The sequence below is a fragment of the Thamnophis sirtalis genome, unplaced genomic scaffold, assembly GCF_051295495.1.
Source record: "Thamnophis sirtalis isolate CommonGarterSnake01/CBP01778 unplaced genomic scaffold, rThaSir2_p1.2 scaffold_1, whole genome shotgun sequence".
Classification (NCBI taxonomy): domain Eukaryota; kingdom Metazoa; phylum Chordata; class Lepidosauria; order Squamata; family Natricidae; genus Thamnophis; species Thamnophis sirtalis.
Window position 1 is genome coordinate 96,376,185 of NW_028261381.1, and position 23,459 is coordinate 96,399,643.

General features: G+C 34.7%; 1 protein-coding gene across 9 annotated transcripts in view; it reads right to left on the minus strand.

The window, feature by feature from the left end:
• SHANK2 (SH3 and multiple ankyrin repeat domains 2) overlaps positions 1–23,459 on the minus strand; it is a 332,468-nt gene that overhangs the window by 18,667 nt on the left and 290,342 nt on the right. For all 9 annotated transcript variants that reach the window (XM_087719473.1, XM_087719456.1, XM_087719465.1 and 6 more), the window contains one exon: positions 3,030–3,160. In XM_087719473.1, coding sequence (XP_087575599.1) covers positions 3,030–3,160 — 131 coding nt within the window. The remainder of the gene's footprint in view (positions 1–3,029; positions 3,161–23,459) is intronic.

Here is a 23,459-nt window from a genome sequence, read left to right on the forward strand (position 1 = left end):
TATTTTACATAGTTACCTAAATTGTCAGGAAACGTGATGTCCTATGACAAAATAGAGGTCATTTTCGGATTCAGTGCACCAAAAAACATAAAGATTACTTGGAATAACCAAAACAGCCCTTGAATATTTTTTTTTGCAGACCTGTGTTATGAATGGTTTTATCTAGTAATTCCCATTTTGCAGGGGAGTGGGGAAGGAAAAAGTAATTGCTCTACTGTCAACTTAATGGGAACTTTGAATGTTTTGCCTTCTAAAAAGATGCAGAAACTAAGATAGAACACAGGAAGATCTTTATAGATGTTTAGCCCTGCTGTATGTTAACTTGGTAAGTTGTCTTGTCATCTGTGTACATGAGGTTATCGGAGTACTGAAATGTGTGAGTCATTAATTGCCATAAGAGCTTGGTGCTTTTTAAGCAATTTGAAAAATCTGAGCCATGGTCTCTTTGTTTCTTGTTTTTAGCCCTCTGCTGCCACTTGTAGCAGGAAGACATCTAGAAGAAACTCATTCCCTATGAGAGGACGAAGAAAAAAAGTGGTAGAGTACAGGATGCAATCTTGTATCTCACCCCCTTAGGTGTTTATCATTCTCTCCCTTTTGCAAAGCATTTCCTATTCTATTTGGCTAGCAGAATAACAGAACAACAGAGTTGGAAGGAACCTTGGAGGTCTTCTAGTCCAACCTCCTGCTCAAGCAGGAAAGCCTTTATCATTTCAGACAAATGATTGTCCACTCTTTTCTTAAAAACTTCCAGCGTTGCAGCACCTGCAACCTCTGGAGGCAACTCATTCCACTGATTAAATTATTTTCCATCCCCCAAAATTTAATATCATCTGAAGATTAGGATGGATTCCAGTCTAATTAGACTAGATTCAGAAACAGGATGTTAATGCTTTTTTGTTTTCTACTATGTCAGAAACGAAAGACTTCTCGCTGATTCTGAATAACTTTCTGTATTTGAGAAATTTTCAGGGGAATTTAAAATTCATAGGTACTCATATTTTAGTAATGCAAAACAGGATCTACTTAGGCACAGTTATGAATAGTAGAAGAACTGTAAGTGCCGAAAGAATTGGACACTGTCCTCCTGAACTTTCTCTATAGCTTTTTGATCAGCCATATAATCATTGTCATACAGCAATATTTTGCTGATAATACCTACAGATATCTTCGGAAACAACACTACAAACAGCACAATTATGCCACAGTTATCCTACCAATATTAGTATTGTTGAATCTGCACACATTTTTAGTTTGAAGTCACCTTGTCTGATCAATGCTACATAGAAATCATGATGGAAATACATTTCATGGGTTTCTGGCAGTTTTACCCTGTGTCCCTAGAACAGTTGACTTTTGGGGTTTTAATCTGAAGGTTTTGTGGCTGTCCTCTTGTCCAGACACAAAACTCATTTTTTGCCTTAGAGGCAATGTATCTGATATAATATATGTGAAGAAAGTGCAAAAATACCCTGGAGAGGAAGAAAAAATAGGCCTTAAGTCCTTGTACACACATGCCAAAGAAAGGACCAACACTGTGGCTAATAGCAAGTATTGTGTCATAAGAAAAAAAAAGGTCAAAGTGAATAGAAATAGTAGAAGAAGAAGAGGAGAAAGAAAAGGGAGAGGAAGATATGAATCACATTAAACACCAGCAAATTATTCAAACAAAAATAGGGAACTACCAGAAGTGACTTCAAAATTACTCAAGAAATCAAAGTGAACCTCCCACCCATCTGTTAATGGAATGTTTTTATTCTCTTTGGTTCCTGTTGCTGTGATAGCCAAGGCTTAGTGAAGCCAAACAATTCTGTGGAAACTCAAGTTCATCATAATTATATTATAAAAGCCATTCCTAAAGGATGTTATCATACTAATTATTACTGAGATCCAAGATAGTGACAAGTGATAATGAGATGGGATTACCAAAAATAGCAACTTCTATTTTCCTCATGCCAAATCTAAATGCTCTTTTGCTTTATTAATCTATTCCTCTCTAAATGCACTTTGAATCTACATATTTATACTAAAAGCTGCAAAGAGAATTCAGGTAATTTTCTGTGGCTCTTTCTAGAAGCCAAATCCTGCCACAACAGTCAAATTAAACATCACATTTAGTAATAGAATGCTACCCACTTAGTATTTATTGAAATGTAGGAACCTATGATGGGCCCAGAATCCTTGTACTTAATTTTAAGGTAGTAAAATGGACATAACTGAATGCTATCCATTATAAGAGTTTAGATTTAATTCTCAACAACACCACAAAACCCTTGTACATGCTGATGTTGTAAACCTGAGTGGTTTGCCAATCTGGCATCAGCTCTTGGCCTTAAAATTATTTCTTTGCAACCTGAGACTAAGTTCATTATGGAACTCATACTTTCTACCATGTTTCCCCAAAAACAAGACAGGGTCTTATTTTCTTTTGAACCTTGAAATAAGCACTTGGCCTTATTTTCAGGGAGGTCTTATTATTTTTGAAGCGGTGAGTGTGCTCACTGGCTGCTGCTGCGTGGCAATATTTTCGGGGGAGGGCTTATTTTAGCACAAACACTCAAAAGCCCAATTGGGTTTATTATCCAGGGAGGTCTTGTTTTGGGAGAAACAAGACTAGTCACCCATAGTTCAGATGGATAATTAATTTTTTTGGCAGTGTACATAACTAGAAATGTATTGCAAAATAAGTCATGTATTATTGTATAGTTTCTTTCATTCAAATAATGAATACCACTGAACTGAAAGTATAAAATATAGAAATATTTTTTTAAAAAGATAATGAAAGGATATGTATGCCCCTTAAAATTATTGCTGCTGTTTAGTTGGCATATTCTTTATCATAATATTGTATAAAATATGGTGAATTTAAGAGAGATAAACTTAGGTGCGGAGTGCATATTCAGTAGTCATTATAGAATCCCCAGAATAATTAAACCAGAACACTTTTTCCTGTCAGGAATTTGGAAAAAAATCCTTACTTAATCAAAGCCCCTGTAATTTAAAGGAAATTTATTATAGATACCACTCACATTCATATCGGTAGCTGAGGGAAAACATCTACTAGAAGGTCGCTGTTTAATCGTTGCTACTCTGGAGTCCACAACTGCATTTTCTGGAATTCTTGATGGCTTGGAAACTGGCACTATTTCATCAGCTTTATCTGTAACACAGAAATATATGCTAAAATAAATTTAGCTTCTCTAAAGACTGAAAAAATTAAATGTTGCAATGTAAAATATAATTTAACTTTTTTAAAGATGCAAAGAAAAGGGGGATTTTGGCATTTTAACAAGGCAGTGCTTGAACATTGTAAGTCGTGCAAGCCGAGCAATTTTATTGCTGCTGCATAACATGCATGCTTTAGTTTTAAGCCTGCATGCATTTAATGTTTACTTAGTGTGACTTGAAAAACAATCCTCTTCTTCAAACCTTCAAAATGTGAAGGGAAAATATCTATATAGAAATGGAAAGAAAACCTTTAGAAATCGTATAGCTGCAGAGAACTGTTCCACACAGTAGCCGTGAGAATGTTACTGAATTTTTAAACATAAGTAGGCATTTTGAGTGCCCTATATATTACTGCTTTACTATCAAATACTGAGTTTAGGCTATTTGGAACTTCTGTAGTAAGTATTAATATTCTGAATATTAAAATGATTTTATTTAGGTTCAATGAGTGGGCTTTGAAAGTTTCAATGAGAATTTTCCTATGAGCCTGACAATTAAGTCTCTCACAATGAATTCTCATAACCATACTGCTATTTATGAACCATTTTATTTCAGCCTGAAATACAACTGTGCATTTGTCCATCAGGAAGCAGTCATGCGAGAATAACCATAGAATCAGATTCAATTACTGAATCTGACAACAAATCTTTAAAGTGTGTGCTGAGTACTGCTATCAAATTATAAATTTTAGACCATGACAGCAGTCATGGTATGATGACTTCATAATGGACAAAAGGTGGAAAAACTGATCTGGGCTGGAGAAAAGAACAGAGAGACCATAATAGACAAAATTGTCATGAATCTTGGCCTTCAGTTTTAAATGCAAAATAGATCTCAACCGCATAAATTTTATCTACCTTTTTTGCAATATGGCAAATTTGGATCTTGTTGTATTGTCAAGGTACACCTAATTATAAACATATATCAAAACAAAGGGAACTGCTGTGAGAGTTATTTTTAAAGATACAAGAAAAAAAGCTTAAATCAAGAGTTAGACTGCAGTTGAAATACAGCATTACAGTTGTGTGAAACCATTCCTTTACAGTAATAATAAAACCAAGCCTCTTTACAGACTAGGATTCAACCTATACTAATAATATTTTTCTTTGCAATACCTTTTATATTAACATTCACAGTTTGATTAAATTACAAGCACCATTTATGGACATTCATTTTGAAAAAATTCTAGGAAATGGTAATAAAATTTAACACACAACTCTTCTTAACCTAGGAGTTATATACACAGAAAATATGTAGACTTAAAAAGTTCAATAACAGCTAGAAAAAACTTTATAGCTTATCAAATTTCTTCTATCTCATTAGCAAAATGAATTTAAAATGTATGTTTTCCTGACCATTCTTCTTTCTTTGAGTGAAAATTAGAATAACTGCACTACAAATTACTTTGTGGGAAAGAAAAAACGGCACCTTAATGCTTAAAACAGCTCTCTTAATTTTTTTAATGGCTGTTTCACCCATGCAAAGTACCGGCATTATCATAGTGTTCCCAATGTTTGCATACAAATTCACTCCCTAAACATTTGGATTAGAGTAGAATAAGCAAAATAGATTTTAATGTACAATTTCTAGTTAAGTGCAGAAATGCATCCCAGTTTAGGATCTTATGAATATGCAATTGCACGGTGCCTGTATATGTGAATATTATTTACTTCCCTCCAATGGTTGGAATCTGTGAGCATTTTTGCATATAATATCAATGGTATTTCACTATGCCCTAATACTGAAATGAATAAGGAAGATCTTGTGCTAGTTAAGTTTGGTGTGTGCATTATAGTCCTTATGCCCATAGGACTAACTGGATCAAATCTACGATATTTTAATGAAGTTATCTTAGCACTGGATAACTGCTCTGGAAAAGGAGCCTCTTAAGTTATTGATGGTTCTGTCAATGTTATTATAACATTGACAGAACCATTAGCAAATATCATGCCGGTAACTACATCTTGTAGTTCTTGTTTACTTCCTTCAAGCAAGATTAAAAGATACATTTGCATTCAATTTAGCAGTAATCTAAACTGTGTTTTTTAAAACTAGGATAAGCCCCTTGGATATGAAGTAAAACATATTATCTACTGACTTCATTTTAAACATTTGGGTATGCTGGCATATCCACCACCAAGAACTTCAAGAAGGAAGATTTCATGTTATGTCTCTCCAACCCTAGCAGCGATCCATAAAATACTCTAGAGATCAAGTTAGAATTATTTTGAAAATTGAAATTATCTGTCACTTAAAGCCTGTAAATTATCTGTAAATGCCACAAAACAATTCATTGTTTTTAGAACTAAACAGACAGATAATAGTCAGATAATGAGTGCTACAGGAAAACAATGAAGAGTCTTTGACGGACACTAGAAAAAGCATGGATATAATCACTGCAAAATTATGAGAACCATGCTACTGATTTTGCAAGACTGGAGTGAAAGTCTGACCAAAGGAATAGATTTGACTACAACAAAAGTTTGCAAATATTTTCTAATACATTCATGTATTACAGCCACACATTATATTATTGGCATCTATCTTTGATCTATCGTTGATTTTACAGTCTCTTTTCTCAATTTATTTTCCCTTGACCAACAATTTAGCTCATTCAGGGGTGTATTATGCACCTTTCCAATTGTAGATAAGAATATCTGGAACTTAAATTGGAATGGGACAAGTAAATTGGCTTCCAGATAGTATGAAAAAAAGGGCCTGGATACTTTGGCTGAGTAGAAACTCCAACAGCAGTTCTGATAGCATTGCTAGGTGCTAAATAGCTTGCAACTGTGTGCTTCTTTGTTTTTTTTAAAAGTCACCATAGTAAAGTAATACAGGTAGTCCTCGACTTATGACCACAATTGAGACCCAAATTTATGATGCTAAGTAAGACATTTGTTAAATGAGTTTTGCCCCATTTTACGACTTTTCTTGCCACAGTTTTTAAGTGAATCATTGCAGTGGTTAAATTAGTGACATGGCTGTTAAGTGAACCTGGCTTCCCCCATTGACTTTGCTTGTCCGAAGGTCTCAAAAATGATCATGTGACTCTGGGACACTGTAACCATCATAAATATGAGTCAGTTGCCAAGTCAGTTGAATTTTGATCACGTGACTGTGGGGATGCTGCAACGGTCGTAAGTGTGAAAAAGGTCATAAGACCCTTTTTTCAGTGGTGTTGGAACTTTGAACCATCAGTAAACGAACTGTTGTAAATCGAGGACTACCTGTACAATGGGATGAAATAAATCCCTAAAAGAAAGTGTTAAATTTAGAAAGTTCATTCTTTCAAATAAAAAATATGCTGTTTCTTTGAAGAAATTGAAAAATAATTACAATTTGCAATCATACTTCATTGGTATTGTAAAATTTGCATAATTTTCACTTTTTTTAACATAATTTGAATTGACTCCAGTCTCAGATTTTACCACACTTTTAAAGTGACATAAGGCAAATAAAAATATATAACATATTGCATAGCTATGTTGAAATAGTCTTCTAGGCGTTTCTGAAATTTTATGTCATTTCCCATTAAGACCTGTGTATTTTGTCTCTGTGTCAGACTTTAAAAGCTAAAACTTCAAATATTTGTCAAAGTGGACCTTTTATCACACTATTGATATAATGCCATTTTTGCAAGAAAGTATGTTCCTGTATCAGTGAGAATGAGTCTTACATGCTTCAGTTTAAAAGAGTTTATTTACGAAAGTTTCTGTTAACATGTTAAACAAACAAAAATAAATAAAAACAGGCACAGATGGGGCGCAAGTCATACAGGTGTGAAAAGCCACACCTGCCAAGTAGGATGCATTTGAGTACATGGCCAAGACAGAACACCCTTGGAAGTGTCCTCTTCATCTGAGAGCTACTGGCTCTAGGGTCTCTCAGGACAAGGGTTTGACTCAAAAGTTGCGCCTGCAAAGTGCCTGCAGTCAGAAGGTTAGCTCACACCAGCTGCATTTCATCATTAGCTAAGTCATTTAGCAAAAAGCAGCCACAAGCATTTCTTTCACTTGGGAACACACACGGCTGGTTTGTACTGCAGCAAAATGCTTCCTGACTTATTTCCCTTCAGACTCAAAACGAAAGGGAGCAGAGAGGGGACCATTGATATATGCACACAGAACATTGATATATGCACAAACTTGGTTTTACTTATGGGTTTGACAATATATTCTGGTGACTCTAAGAAAGTCAATTTAAACACTGAGGTTCAAAAGGTCAATTATTCAGGGCCTGTACACAGTGGTATCGCTCAATGATCAATTTGCTCCCAAAAAGGGGATCTTTAAACTATAATCTAGGATACCACCTTGAGAACCATCTTGTATTCTTCATCTATATAAGAGAGGATTTGGAGTTCCATAATATTAACCAGCCCAGTCCCAACCATATTAACCGGTTTTTCTGCCCTTACTTATTCATCTGCCTGGGGTTCCCTGGCCTGAAGGGAGAGGAGAGAGATTTTTAATACAACACATCCATTATGATACTGAGCTATTTTTCAGACATTGTGGCACAGTACTCAACAGCATGTCATGACTTACATTCTGACGAGGTCTGGCTGTAACGAGAGTGACAACTTTTAACTTGTATAATTCAATATCTATGATCTTATCAAATATAGTTTCTCCTACAAATACTGTTCATTGTTGAAAGGGTGTAAGCACATATTCCTTTTCCTATTATTAAATATTCAAACTCAGAGGATAACCATGTTACCCACAAAAGACCCTGACAAGTAAAGAAATGTCTGAAAATGTCATTCCTGTGCCTAAAAAAGTTTGCTGGCACATTTTTGTATAAGTCACAAATGCTGCAATTGAGTTCTGGCATGTTGTAAACTGCATAATCAAGCCAAGATAGACTTGGCTATGGGCTAGAGATTAATCTGGTCAGACCCACAGAGGATAAGAATGATCATGATCCAAAAAGGCACTTACAGGTTAACCTCAGGCCAGCATGCCAGAAACACCAGGCAAGAGACTAGTCAAACACAGTTTCTAAGGTGGGGATTGTCAATATCCACATACTTACCAAGAACTTCAGTATGCTTGTTCAGAAGGAAGGGGATCATGGAAAAAGAAAACTCAAAAAACAGCTGTGTCCAGAAATGATTTGTATTTGTAAGAAAAGCAATGAATGTCTGGCACAGTGTAAAAAAATGTTCTCATGAAGCTAAAGTGAAAGAACAGAAGCAAATGTTCTTCAAATACCAGCAGCACACATTGTTAACAATGCAAATAGAAACTACAAAATGTTAGACTAATCTAGTCAGCCAGAATATAACGTTAGCCAAATGTAAAAATGGTCAAGTTTTGCCATTCATGGCCGTATGGCTAAGAATTAAAAGGACAGGCACATTTAAAAAAACCTTTTAAAAATACTATCCCTCATGTGATCATTTATTTCTTCTGCCCTCCCCCTTTTGCCTGACGCATGGGCATGGGCAAAGATGCCCTCTCGGTTATGGCTCTCTGCATTCGGCCACTGCGACGAGGCACTGTGGCTTGTGGTGTTTCTTGAGAGTCATTAACCCCTTCATCTCGTGGTAAGTACACAGTGGACATTGCCACTGCATCCTCACCAGTCCACGTTGAGGCACTGGTTAACTCAACATGAGGGGTGGCTCTTTGGGAGATACGAGTTTCAAGGACCTGTGTCCTTGGTTGTTTGAGGAAAGTTAAAATCTCAGACAGGTAGTTATGAATGGCTCTTGTGGATGTTGCCACAATGCCTAGCTGCAATTCCATCCGGCCCATGGACTGTGACATGAGACCCATGGACTGTGCATGCTCTCTCTTTATGTTCTCCAGCAGCTGCACAATCCTACTGTTGGTTTCCATCAATAGCTTTTCCCCCTCTGTCAGCTGGGTTTGCCCTCTCCAACCCTGATCCCTAGAGACAGCCTGAACACCATGGCGATCTTCATTCATTTCAATATTCCCCTCCTCAAGAGAGTCACTTTCATATTGAGTTCTACTGAGAGAGTGATCGCCAGGAGATTGCATGTCCATTGTACACCGTGGAGTCCGCTCTGGTGTTGGAAATCCCTCAAAATCTTCCCCAACATTGCTGGGTGTTTCAGATGATGACAGTGGCCATGGCCAACTCTCTGTAGTTCTGGCTGGTGAATCTTCATCTGAAGCAGGCACTGAGGACTCTTGTTCTTCTGCAGGTGTAGATGGTGAGCTTCCTCTCTGGTGCCTGGGTTGCCCCGAAGATCCAGGAACCTCCCCATCTTGTTCCCCAGTGACATCTGGCAATCAAATAGAGGAGCAACAACCACTGTATCTGAGGCCAGGAAGATGGAGGAATCTACATACATTGGACAACACACAAAAAGAAGCCAGTTGGGAAACCAGAGTGTTTGTGTTAGGGCTGTCTAAAATGTAGAGACTGAAAAGTGCAGGGAGTGCTGAAATTATTAAAATATCAAAAAATGCACACTGTCCTGCACCCATAACACATACAACTAAGCTGGATCCCAAGGCACAACTTTCAATACACTTTTTTGGGATTGTGACATAAATGTCTGTGAACCTATCAAAAAGCTCACCTATGCACTGTAGTGATGTCACAGTCAGAAATCTCTGGGATGAACTTTGGGTCAATTGTCCAAGCGACCTGAGCTTCCTGTGGTGTCAGATGAGCTCCACCACTGGATTGTATGGCAGCCATTGAAGCACTGGTTGCTATCTTCTCTTTTGTCCGTCGTTTCATCTCAGCCCTAAATCCCTTCCAGAGTTATTGTCACAAAATCAGTGTGACCATTAATCAAATTTATCCTGTGAACAATGTCTCTTAGCCTCTCATTGTCTGCATACATTTACTTCCATTCTGCTATTTGTAATAGAAGGTAGTTATACTGTGGGCATTGTTCATCAGGATAGTTTTTCTTTCTTTGAAAGTATTATTTGATTTGTGCTTCTCCTGATTCCTCACTTGAGTAATTTTGTAAAGAAAATATTAAACATTTTTCCCCAAAGAAAGTTTAAATATTAAATCAAGACCATATAAGTGGAACCCTTACAAATGATGTCATTCAAATGTATTCTTGAAAACTTGCAAATAGTTATAAAATGCATGCAATTCCTAGACAGACTATTATAATCTGCACAGTAGTTCTTTAGAGACTAGCAAAGAATGAGAAAATATCTTGTTTTGGAAAAATAAAGTAAGCCTTCTGCCTCAGGGACAATTCAGCCATTTACAATTTTCTGAGAAGTCCGCTAGAATGATCATAATAATCACTGCTTTAAATTATCACACTTTCCACTTTTAAGAAGAGTTGTGTGTGAATATAAATTTTATTAGCTTCTTCTTCTGATCATTCCTAGTGAACTTTGAAGTTGGTGCTAAACAATTTGCACCAATTTGTATGATTTTTCAAATGTTTGAATTTTGTTAGGTGTAACTCCTGCTCATTGAAACACACCACATGCTGCTCTTATCAACTTTATCTGGAGTTATGTGTTTGCGCTAGAGGGGCATGGGCGTATGTATGTCTCATATTAAAAAAGGATGAATTTATATATTATTCTTCAAAAAATTCCCTTGTCAATTTCAAATAAGGAAAGGATTCCTGTTATGATTATGGGCAATTTCCAAATGTTATTGTAATTTACCACCCAAGATCTTATATTTGTGTAAAGGACATTGTGTACTTCATGATACTAGTAAAATGAAGATTTAATCTCAACAATAAATGTTACTGTAAAAACTAATTATTTCTCCATCTTGAAATTAAAATATTCATATTTGGTTTGTGTTTGTGTAGACTGTCCAGTTGCATGTTTTATGAAAATTGAGGATGAAGTTATGTTTATATAAGAAGGATGAGAAGACACTGATGAAAATGGAAGAGGTGAGGATGCCTAGTGGCATGTAAACCTTGGAGGTTCCATTGCATGGAATTTTTTTAAAAGGCCCTTTGTGGGTAAATTTGGTATAATATCTGCTGCTTTTTCATTTTTATCCTCACCTTTGCTTCACTAGTACAGCATCAGCCATGACCACGGACTCCAATTTTTCTCAGAGAAATAGGCCACAAGTTCATGCATTAAAAAATTAGGATTCTTTTAATCAAATGAGCAAATTAGTTAAAAAAAATTGTCTCTGCTCAGACCACTTTGGTCTACTATATTACTACTATTTTAATCATTCATAATGTTTGAGATTTAAAGAAACCTGTTTTAAAAGAGTTGTACTAGATGATTTCCTATCTTTTAAATGTTGTGCTTTCAACACAACTTTACCATATGCATAATGTAAGTATAAAGTACTACTGGATCATGTTGAAAATAACATTCTGCTAATGATAAAACTGTCAAATGAGACATTAAAATATTCTCTGGATGTTTGGAATAGTTTGGAGGCAAAGTTGTCCCTTACAATGAGGAAATTGGCAATCGTTCCAAAGAAAGCATTTCATTATTAATCTCTTTTTTTTGGTTTATATATTGTCAGGCATTCTTCATATTTTTGGTTTTGTTTGGTAGGTTTTGTGAACCTATCCAAAATGGAAAGTGATAGAACTTATATAATAATCTAAAAGCCTGAACTGTGATTAAAATATTTTGATCACATAATTACTGGGGAAAACATCTTATTTGTGTTTGTGGTCCATCTGCCAGGAATCAATTTCATAAAATTGAAACAATTGTTTACTACAAATATAGGTGTTTGTTGCAATATCTGTAAAATATCTTGTCTCCTAATCAGAAAGAGAAGACACATTGGTACATGGCATGTGTGACCACTCACATAAATAACCACCAGGGGGAACAGAAACGACAAATTCTATGTGGATTTAAGTTCTAATATTACTCTTGAATATTTAGGATCGGTGAATACATTGAAGATGATTTGGAAAACTGCCTATTAACAAGGAACAGGCTTAATCAAGAGATAACATTAACAATAAATAGTAAAAGCAACTCCAATTAACAGGATTGCAGTATTTACTATTAATGTAGATAAAAAAAAGAAAAGTACTATTGCAAGAATGACTTCTTTTTCATTCAGTGATCATGGCAACTTAAGAAAACTGCAAAACTGCACTGAATTCATCAGGCTTTGTTTGATAGATGTTATCCCCGCTGTTTACAGATTGATATGATAAAATCAGAATTTCAGCTTGTTAAGATACTAGCTGCTATGTTGGTGATGTGGAAAAAGTATATTTAACAGAATGGAAGCAATGGAAATTTCGTATGCCTAATAATTTTGCTGCCCAATGGCAGAAGTGGATGATCAGATGGCTTGCTCCTCTGGGCCGCATGATTAGGAAATGGACTTCCAATATTTATGTATTGGCCTAATTGACGTGCTTCAGTTTCAGATCCTTGATTGGTTCTTGACCAGAATCAAGACTCAAACTTTTAAGTGCTGCATTTAATTTTGTGTGTCTGAAAATTGTTAACTACAGGGAATAAACATTAACATGGCAACACATTATGTGGCATATAGAGACTATGCTGAAGTTATATTCATGTTTAGTGCAGATTCAACACTACTGATCTCTTAATTATAGTTAAGAAATAAGGAGTGACTTATAGGCATATGAGCCCCTTCAACCTCCTCTCTTACTTCGTGTTTATGCATGGTTTATTGATATATCTGCAAAGAGGTCACCATGGCTAATGCTAAAGAACTTCACTGTCAAATAGACTCAACTTCCAAACCTGATAAAAAAACACACCTGACTTTAGTAACTTATTTTACAGCCATGGTTCATTGCACTGCAGATAATCACTGCAGTTAATCGTTATTTTTGAAATTCACATTCCAAAGGAAACAGAGTTTGGAACAATTTACTTTCTATATAAAAAGATACATAGATACCAATTGACAACAAAACACAATAATAAAACAATGAATTAAATCATAAACATTAGAAAGAAGCAAACAAAATCAAGCAAAAAGATAAAACATGCTTAAAGCTGACAAAAGGGGTAAAAGAAAATTACCATGCCTGAGACAAAAGGAAAGAGAGGATAGAGTTTATGAGTCCATGATCAATTCCTTTAAACTATAGTTAAAAAATCAGCAGCTGAATATATCTGCACTCTGCCTCAATATATTTTCACAAAGCTTCTATCTCCATATATGTTTTAGACATATAATAATGAATCAGCATCTGGGTTCCTGATTCCTAAAGATCTGAACTCATAAATATTCCTTAGTTTCAATTTATCTCAACACACATTTCAGAATGCTTAACTATACAGATGTATATGAAGTAGATTGGGAATAGGAAAGGAGGGAGAGGATGGGCCAAAGATCTGATAATTTGGACTTATTATTCACTATTTTTATCATGTTGTGTTTAACTCGAAAGCAAAACAAAACAATATCTGGAGTGTTCCATTTGTTTAACAATAAATCACTCTATAATAAGGGCATGTTAAGATTGTTCTCTCTTCTGACTGATCACATTCCTTCTTCTGTTCTATGATGGTGTAAGCAATTGAATTTATACTTGGGAATATTCTTCAGAAAGATTACATCCCATGATTCTCTGCTTCAAGAATTATAAACTTCTGGTAAAAAGAGTGCCGACCCTGACATTCCTATGTGCATGTGTTGATTATTCATATTTTACCCATGTCTATTTCCCTATGAAAGATCTCCATTCTGGGCAGATTGTCTGTCAAATGCTGCCAGAAGTCAGGACTACACCACCTCCATAGATGCTTGGGTAGAATCATGGTGTTGGAGTACTGCTGGCTCCTTGCATCACAGAAGTTATTATCAGAATAGTTATTTTCTTACTTTCTCAGTAAATGCAGGACACATATTAAATTTATTTATGATTTAACATCCACAAAAAATAGCAAGGACAACCTAGCTGTAGAAAGTCTATAGAAACAGTAGACTCTAAAGTACATTTTTTACAATAGAAGTAGTAGTTTAAAAGAAAACCTAATTGGTTTCACTGAGAACAGTAGACTCTTATGCCCATCTTGAGTCTTACCTGCCACTTGTATTGGCAGCTGATCCCTCCCCTGAGATGTGCTGCTCTCAGAGGCCCTCCTTTTGAGATCCCACCAGATTTTTCATCTCTATTGGATCGCTTTCTTTTCCTTATATATTCTTCCCTTTCCCCCCATATGAACACCAGGAGTGTAGAAGTAGGTTTGATCTTCTTGCTGCGAGATACATGGAAAGTTCTTTGGGTACAATAAATACAGCTAGCAATGCAACAGCCGTAGTAATAAACTTGAGTGTTGTCTTGAAGACCCAGTTTGTTGCTCTGCATTTGAGCTCATGCCCCTTCTTCTTACACTATTCAAGATGCTTCAGATATGGCAGAAGTTTTTGAAAACCTAAGACAGATACAGATAAAAACTACCAACAAAATAATTAATAAAAAACTGGGTGCTATTTCCATTGCACCGTTATATAATGACTTCTGGTAGGTACAATACACAATTGGGGGTAGTTATGCAAATATTATTCCTTTTGCACGTGGTTGTTTTCAAATGCTGCATGATAAGACCCATGTAAACATAAAACTTGTGAAGGGATGTGATTTCACATGCTGATCTATGAGTCTGTATGTGTTAGGATTTATGTTTGTACATATTCACACGTTACAAAACCCCCATCAGTATTGTAAGATGTATCTGTGGTGAGAAATTATATAGGTAATTTCTAGACACGAAATCTCATGCCATAAAATTCCCAACAGTTGTTTCATTAGTATGTTTTTTCTAATTCATTAGTGAAAAATAAACATATATCTACCATTATTTAATATGCACCTGTGATAATCTAAATTTAAAGACAGTATATAACTCAAAACTTGCATACTATTAATAATGTAATGAATTACATTTAAAGAAAAACTCATTTTAAAACTTTTGCATATCTGACTCTGAAAACATTGACATAATTGTCTTTAGACTTGCAAAACAATATGTAGGGATAGTTACAAACTTCAAGAGGTTCAGCACGAAAAAAGAGAACAAAGAACGGAGGAGGAAGAATATAGTATATTTACCTGCCCCAGTTAAATCTGAAAAACGTAACTCCTACTTATTTCAGTAATAGTAGCATATAGTCCATGATCACTCGATATAAGTTTCACCAAATTTAAAAGTTTTCAAAAATTATTATGTACTACATAGTTTAATTATCCCATTGGTATGATATTACTTATGTTTTAAATATTTATGATATTAATTTGATATTATTTCCCATTATTAGCAAAAAAAGATAAGCATTGGAGATCAGGTAAAACAAAGAAGCAGCAACTTTGGACAATTAAAGCTGGTATTCAAAGAGCTGCTTGCTTTCCATGAACATTGAGCTTCCAGTGCAATTGCTGTTGGCTAGAACTTGGAAGAGTTTCACAATATTGTGAAAATTAAAATATCTTAATGGATCATGGAAAAAACCAGCAGCCCCTTGAATGCCAGGCCAAATGTTTTAATTTAAGGGAAATAGGTGGTGACATTATATTACAGGAAAAATAAATTATATAAGTAAATATGGGAAAGTAATTTACTAATGCACACTGCAACTAAAAGTTAGTTATTACAAGGTGGGCTTCAAATACAAATTAATGTACCTAAGGGTATAATGTAGAACAGGAGTGTCAAACTCGATTACATTGAGGGCCGTATCAGGATTGTGTCTGACCTCGGGGGCCCAAGGGGCCATGGCAAGGGTAGCTGTGGCCTGCTCGACGTCACTTGTGTTGTGGGCGCCTGTGGCAGCCCGTGCTCTACCAGTGAAAATGGACCCCGGGAGGGTCACACACAGCCCTCCCGAGCTTCGTTTTTACTGGCAGAGGCACCACCTCTGTTTTGCAGTTTCCAGGGCAGCCCCTCAGGCCAGATGTAAGTACCTTGTGGACCAGATCCAGCCCACAGGCCTTGAGTTTGCCCCCCCCCCGATTTAGAAAGTACTATATGAAGTAGATTTTTTTCATCAATTATGGATGAAAATAAATATTTTAAAATAAATTGCTTGAATGCAAATATGTGTGTGTGTGCACATACACATAGATACACACATTTAATTTAAAACTCAAAACATATGAACATACCAGAAAACTTCTCAGCTCAAAAGAGAAGAATAGGACATTAGTGCTACTTAACACAAGTAAGTAGTTATTATCTAAACTTATCTACAATAAAGTTTGAATTGTAACCAATACAATCCACCTAAAAGACTAAAGAAAACCTCTTTAAAATAGCATGTTGCATTTTAGAGCATGGACTTATTTATTTATTTATTTATTTATTAAAATATTCAGTTATGTTTAATCAATAATTATTTGATGTAAGTGCAGTGTCTGTCCATATGTACATGAATTTTGGATTTAATTATGAAGATACTTTATGGTATCTCAATACAGCCACTCCTTAGAACAGCTGCCTTTTTTCCTGGTGAACACACGCCTGCTCTCTTAGGAAAAGATATGACTACTTTAAAAAGTTCCAGACAGGTGCTGTAACCGTGCCCCTATAACCTGAATATAAGATGATAAAAAGGAGACAACATTTATTTTTAATTAAATATTTTAATTAAAAGGCAAAAATATTCTTCCCATATTTATTTACTAGACTGTTATGATTCTTAGTGCTTCCAATTATGTTTGAAGAAGGAAATGAACACCAATGAGAAGTTGCTTTCTCCCCCACTCATTTTCTCCAAATGTTGATTCAGTATATTGAGGGCATCTCTGGGACACATTTTAAGGGAGCATCCCCAACCAGGGACCGGCACCAGGGACCACTTCTGTGAAGATTTTTTTTCTGCGGACCGGAGGAGGCATGGTTTTGCATATTGCCTGAATCTCATGGATGGGGCTTTGCTTGTTTGCATGGCCCAGTTCCTGGCACGCCACGGCCTGGTGCCGGTCCATGGACTCGGGGTTGAGTGTATGCCCTGTTTTAAGGCATACACAAAGACATACATTTGTCAAGGTGCACTTCTGCATCCACATAGGCCCATGAAATTTGAAAGATAGTAAGAGAAAGTCCCATGTCATGAGTAAGAGTCCTTTTTTTGCAAAATATAGCCAATAAATTAAAAAAAAATATGAATAAATAAATAATCTTGTAGATTCAAAACAGCATGCAAAATTAAAATCCACTCAATATATGGCGTGAAATAACAACAACAACAACAACAACAACAATAACTATGAACTATTATAATAGAAAGCATAGTTGAAGCTTGGACTACAATAGTTTATGGTATTAAAATTTAGCATGCTGTGTAAATTAGATAAATCATAGTTAGAATTTTGCTCTGCCTACACAAGGCCAAAAAGTACTGATCTACTAGCATCTACTTCAAGTAATGATGGCTCAACATTCCTAAAAATCAAGACTAAGAAATGTAATAAATGATTTGGTGTAATGTCTAAATATGTTTCGCAGATTATGGCTTGGATTATTTTGATTACACATGATGTGTAAATTGACAAACCAGCTATATTGTATCCATTTTATACTATCTATCTATCTATCTATCTATCTATCTATCTATCTATCTATCTATCTATCTATCTATCTATCTATCTATCTATCCCATGTTTTATGTTGTAAAAATACATTTAGTATGATGAATGAAGATGTATGAGAACACTGTTGGCAATATCTTATAAATTATGTGATCACCTAGAACAAGCATCAAAAATGGCCACACATGTTAGCATATCTTTGGTGCTTTCCAACTGTCCCCTTAAAATGGGTGAAGTCTTTTTTTTTGTACTTTTTAAGATTTAAAGAGGGTTCAGATGTAAATGGATGCCAGATGCTCAAAGCACAATTTCACAAAGCTTTCCTTAGTTGGCTGTGCAGCTAAGCAAACTGTAGAACAGTCTTCAAGTCAAGAAAATGTTGATGTCTTTCATGTTGTTCAACCCAGGTTGCTGAGAAGATACCATCACACCCAAATTGTACCTTGGGTTTAAAAGAACTTAAGAAACTATATATAAATTTTATATTAGAGCATAGTATAGAAATATATTGTATATGGAAGCTAAATGCTAATACTAAAATAAAAGATGTTTTAATCCTGTAGGCTTCCATTAGACTTTCTAGAATATCACATGAATTATTTTAAAGATCTGCATATCAGGGTATTTTTTAAAAATTTAATGTTATGCCAATGTAGCAATATCACATATTAGTTAAAAATCTTATAGTGAAAAAATAAAAATTGACAATGGATTAGTGGAGGCGGTGTACATGAATTTTTTTAATAAATTAGTTCTACATAAGTTTTAACAATAATAATGAAACTCAAATCAGTAATTTCCCCCTCTTTTTAGCTGTTACTTTTATGGCTAAAAATAAACTCATCCACTTTTTGGAAATACTAATATTTCCTTTTGCTTCTAAATAATCTAAGATTATTTACATACAATCCCTTTCAAACTCTTCTTAAATGTCCATTAAGGGAACTAGATTTATTTTTTAACAGCATTATTCCTGTAATACAAGAAACATTACTTGAATTACTTTTCAAATTCAACCATAACCTTTAGGCGCAAAAGAAAGAAAAGCTTTTCCATTCTGAAATTAAGATTTGCTGAATTTTTGTTGGGAGTTGAAAGAGATGAAATTTAAAAATAGAGATCACTTTCCCAAAAAGCAAAGTACGTTTGGCAGAACCCCTTGGGAAATAAAAACAAGTCACAAGTTTCCTAAAAGCATTTATTTTATAACTTCCATCAGAAAAGGCCATGGAATGGTTAACAACTGAAGACAAATGAATTCTAATGAAAAATGATTCCTAGTGAATTTTACAGCACGGCAGCAGTTAAACCGCAATGTACCATGGAATCTGAAAGACACAAAGAGATTAAAAGCTTTGAAAAGACATTCCATAGAAATCTTTGCACTTGGAAAATTTTAATAAATCCATTGCGTCAATTGACTTACTCCTTTTTTGTCAAGTGGTTCAAGAGTTTTTGCTCAGCAAAGTACTGCTATGTACAGTAGCCATTGAACTATGATCCTCTTGAGTGCCTATGATTCCATTGTTCATTTCCTGCAATGCTTTTTTCACCAGGACTGAAAAATCAACCTCAATTATTTTTCTGTAGTGAAGAAAGACAACTAAGTACTTTACGTATTGGTGTGAATGAAATAACCATATGAACGTTTTATTCACACATGGTGTGCATTTACAACTGGTAAGAAATGGAGAACTATTTCTGAAAAGGGCACTGGGGGGTTGCTGTTTTAATGATACATAGCACATGATAATTTTTTTTTGAGCAGAGCAAGGAATTATACCAAAAAGGATCTGAATAGATTTGAAAATCTTACTACCAGATGTGGTATTTAGCAGGTTCTGACCAGTTCTAAGAACTGGTAGCGGAAATTTTGAATAGTTAGAGAACCCATAAATACCACCTCTGACTGGCCACCATCGATTTTCTGCATTCCAAGTCCCAGCTGATCGGGAGGAAATGGGGATTTTGCAGTAACCTTCCCCTTGAGTGGGGAGGGAATGGAGATCTTACAGCATCCTTTCCCTGGAGTGAAGTGGGAATGGAGATTTTACAGTATCCTTCCTCTGCCATGCCCACCAAGCCATGCCATGCCCACTAAGCCATGCCCACAGAACCAGCAGTAAAAAATGTTGAATCCCACCACTGCTTACTACCCAGGCAAATCAGAAAGAGATCCTGGATGAGCATTTGGTTTAAGAGAGAGCTTTAACTTTAGACAATTATTTAATTTATACTGGGTTTTCATGGTTTATTATGGTCAAGAGGAGCAAAAGTTGGAAATGTCTAAGAAGCCCTGATGATATAACATTTTATTTTGTTACATTATTTTTCTATATGTTAAAAAAGAGTAAAATAAGTTCACCATTCACCTAATAAACAAAAAATTAAAAAAATTAAAATAAGGTTAAAAGATAGTAGCCTAACTGCATATCTACAAGAATATTAAATAAAATAAATAATATGATTTAATAAATAATAAATACATAATACATAATACAATTTTAATTAAAGGTTGCTTTCATTTTGTTTCAACCAATAAACACTTGCACAAATATTTTTACAGAAATTCCATATTAGACTTTTTAGCTTCAGAAATATTTATTGATATCTTCCATTAGACAATATTATGATGGTTTCAAGACTTCTGTCCAAAATATCTTCCAAAATTATCCATATATTTGAAGATGCCTGGTTTATCTGTTTGTATTATAGCTGTGCTGTTAACAGCTCTGTAGTCAGTAATGATGAAATAACAAGAACTATATTATACAGTCTGTTCAGGGACTCAAGTCTGAGCCTCGATTTATTAAAAAATATAGCACGTATAGCATTTGTTTTGACAATTTTTTTTTAAGACAAACTTTCTCTTAAAGAAAAAGAAATTGACACTGAAAATGGAACAGGCTATAAACATTGTCTCTTTTAGATAACACATAGCAATTTTTTTTAAAAAAAACCACACTCTGGATTGCTGCGTCTTTGGTTGAATTAATATTTGTAATTTCAAGGGCAAGATCAACAAAAATAGATACACTTTTAATGTGAAATAGGTTAATACATCCTACTTCAAGTCTACAAAGTGTATACATCAATTTAGAACTTTATAAAAATCAATAAATTAATGACATGTATTTGTGTCACACTATCATTTTGCGAGGACTTATAAATGATTTTCAAACTCTATTCAATATAGAAGTGACACAGTTAAGATTTTCTATTTTAAAAAATTAACTGAAGTCTCAAAGTTTTATCAAATACAATAAATTACCTGCTAGGATAAAGTCTAGTGCTGATGAACTGACTCCAGAAAACAAAATACAAATAATTAAACTATTTAACTATGCAGAAAACTAACAGATATTTGGCTAAAATCAGGGATCTATTAAAATAATGTGTGCTGATTTATTTTATGAATTAATATTTTTAAATCAGTCAGGTGGGCTATTTTATTTTACTCTTTTGTGTTTTAAAAATAATATTAATTATTAATATTTTTAAACAATCAACTCAGATTAATGTTACTATTAGTAAATAATTAAATTACTAAATTTGTTTCGAATTTGTTTGTAGTTTCACAAATATATAGTATACTCACTGCTACCCTTGGGGGAGTATTCACTCAGATATGAGCATAGAATTTCCCCATTCATTTCAATATATTTACTTTATCCACACACGCACACTTTTATGCATATCAGTTGGGTCTGTGCACTAGTTTTAACAGTTAGCATACTACATATAAAACTTGCAATGGTATTATTCATTTTTGAAGCAGGGCACAGTTGTTCACACATTATATACAGGAAACCATGATATGTAATATATTCTTCTTGAATTACTGGAGATACACACCATACACAAATGTTTTATATCAATTACATCAAAATGTTTGCCTTTATATTTATGTTACATTGCTCCTTTTCCAGCATTTTAGCATGACCCTTGAGAATCTGACTTACTCATTTCACTTAGTTGTGGCTGATATAAAAAGGTCACTGCAGTACAGAAGTATTTATGGGGTCAGGCTATCATGATGTATGAATCCTAAATTATTAGAGTTATAATAATTATTTTTAAAATAACTATTATTCATAAGAAAACTATTTTTAGATGGCAAGTACTTATTTCCAACACTAATAGTATATTTCTGAGTTCATCAAAGATATTAAAAAGAAAATATGGATGTTGCAGTTCGAGAAGTTATTACTGAAGTTGTGTAAGGTGCAAAAAAAAAAAGTTAAAAGCAATGGAAAACTATATGCTATATTTTAATATTGTATGGCTTCAATTTACCAATAAAAATATTTTTGACCGAATCATAGTCACGATCTGGTAACTCTGTTCTATGTAAAGAGCTATGGTACAGAGGCACAAAGTTCATTGAATGAATTAAACCTTTCAATATCATGGAAATCTCAGTGTGGAGAATAGATGCCAATAAAGTTTTGCCTGCTATTGAACTGAATGGAACAGTCTCTACATAAAGTACATGAAAAGTTTCTTTGATATATCACAGGACACACCTGTTTTTTTTAAAATAGGGCTGCACAAAGAACAGTGAATTTATTAATTCTCAGTGTGAGCAACTCATCTTTCAAAGCAGACATTCTAAAGTTAACCTTCATATACGTAGTGAATGCTACAGCATGTGAAATAAGTCTGAGCCTGAATGGTCAAACATTAACCTTGAATATCAATAGGATCTATGTTTTATTCAGGAAAAGAAGAATAAACAGGCACATATTATGCATATTGTATAATTCAATTCCAGTACAGAGTCATAATTTCATAAGGGCTCTCAACATGTCAAGGGCTTTTATAGCTACACAGATATTTTGGGTAGATAAGTTGGAATGCCACTATACTAAGGAAATACTGAATTTGGAACTCTTGGTCTAGGATCAACATAAAAAGTGAATGTTCTAGCAAAATATTAAAATAAATAATGAAAGCAAAATTAAAAATCTTATTTCAGTCATTTCAATTACTGTTGTAAGATGTTATATTATAAACAAGTTTGTAATTTATATGCCACTGGTCATGTATTTCGTCTTTATGATACATAAAGGATTAGCAATATGCTGTGTGATCACATATACCAAAATCAAGTACCCTGCCTTGAAGAAAACAGGTGACATAAAAAAGCTTGGGAAGAAACAGGATGCAACTAAACATCTGCAAACTTTATGTGCATACATTTAATCTTACTACAAAATGTCCATTAATCCCTGTAAATCCTTTCATTTAGTAATTGCAAGTTGCACAATAAACTTGTATGCTTTGCAGCAGAGGTGGGTCTCAAGGAGATAAAGGAAAGGAGTGACCTTATGGATTAGTTAAAAGGACAGCATTCCATGCACACAGGACAGTGTGGAAGATGCTACATTAAACCTGAAATTATGCAGAGCAGCAGTACTCCAGGTAAAGACTCAAAGGGTGTGTGTGAGGTGCCTATTTTTTTTTTGAGACAGAGGCAGTGTGGTTCTGTGATTAATAACTGGCCGTTAAGCAGGCAAGTTAATTAAGTGATGCAGGACTACACCAAACTCCTGTTACTTGCCACTGTTTCTCATAGGGCTGCTTCACACATGACATGCCAACATGAAGGGAACCATAGTGCAGGAGGAAAAAACGATGGCAGTGATAATTTTGTCAGTATCCATTTTGACTCTGTTACACATGTTCTGAAGTGCAGCAGGTTCCAAATACACAGCAGAAGAGACAAACAACACAACATGTGTGG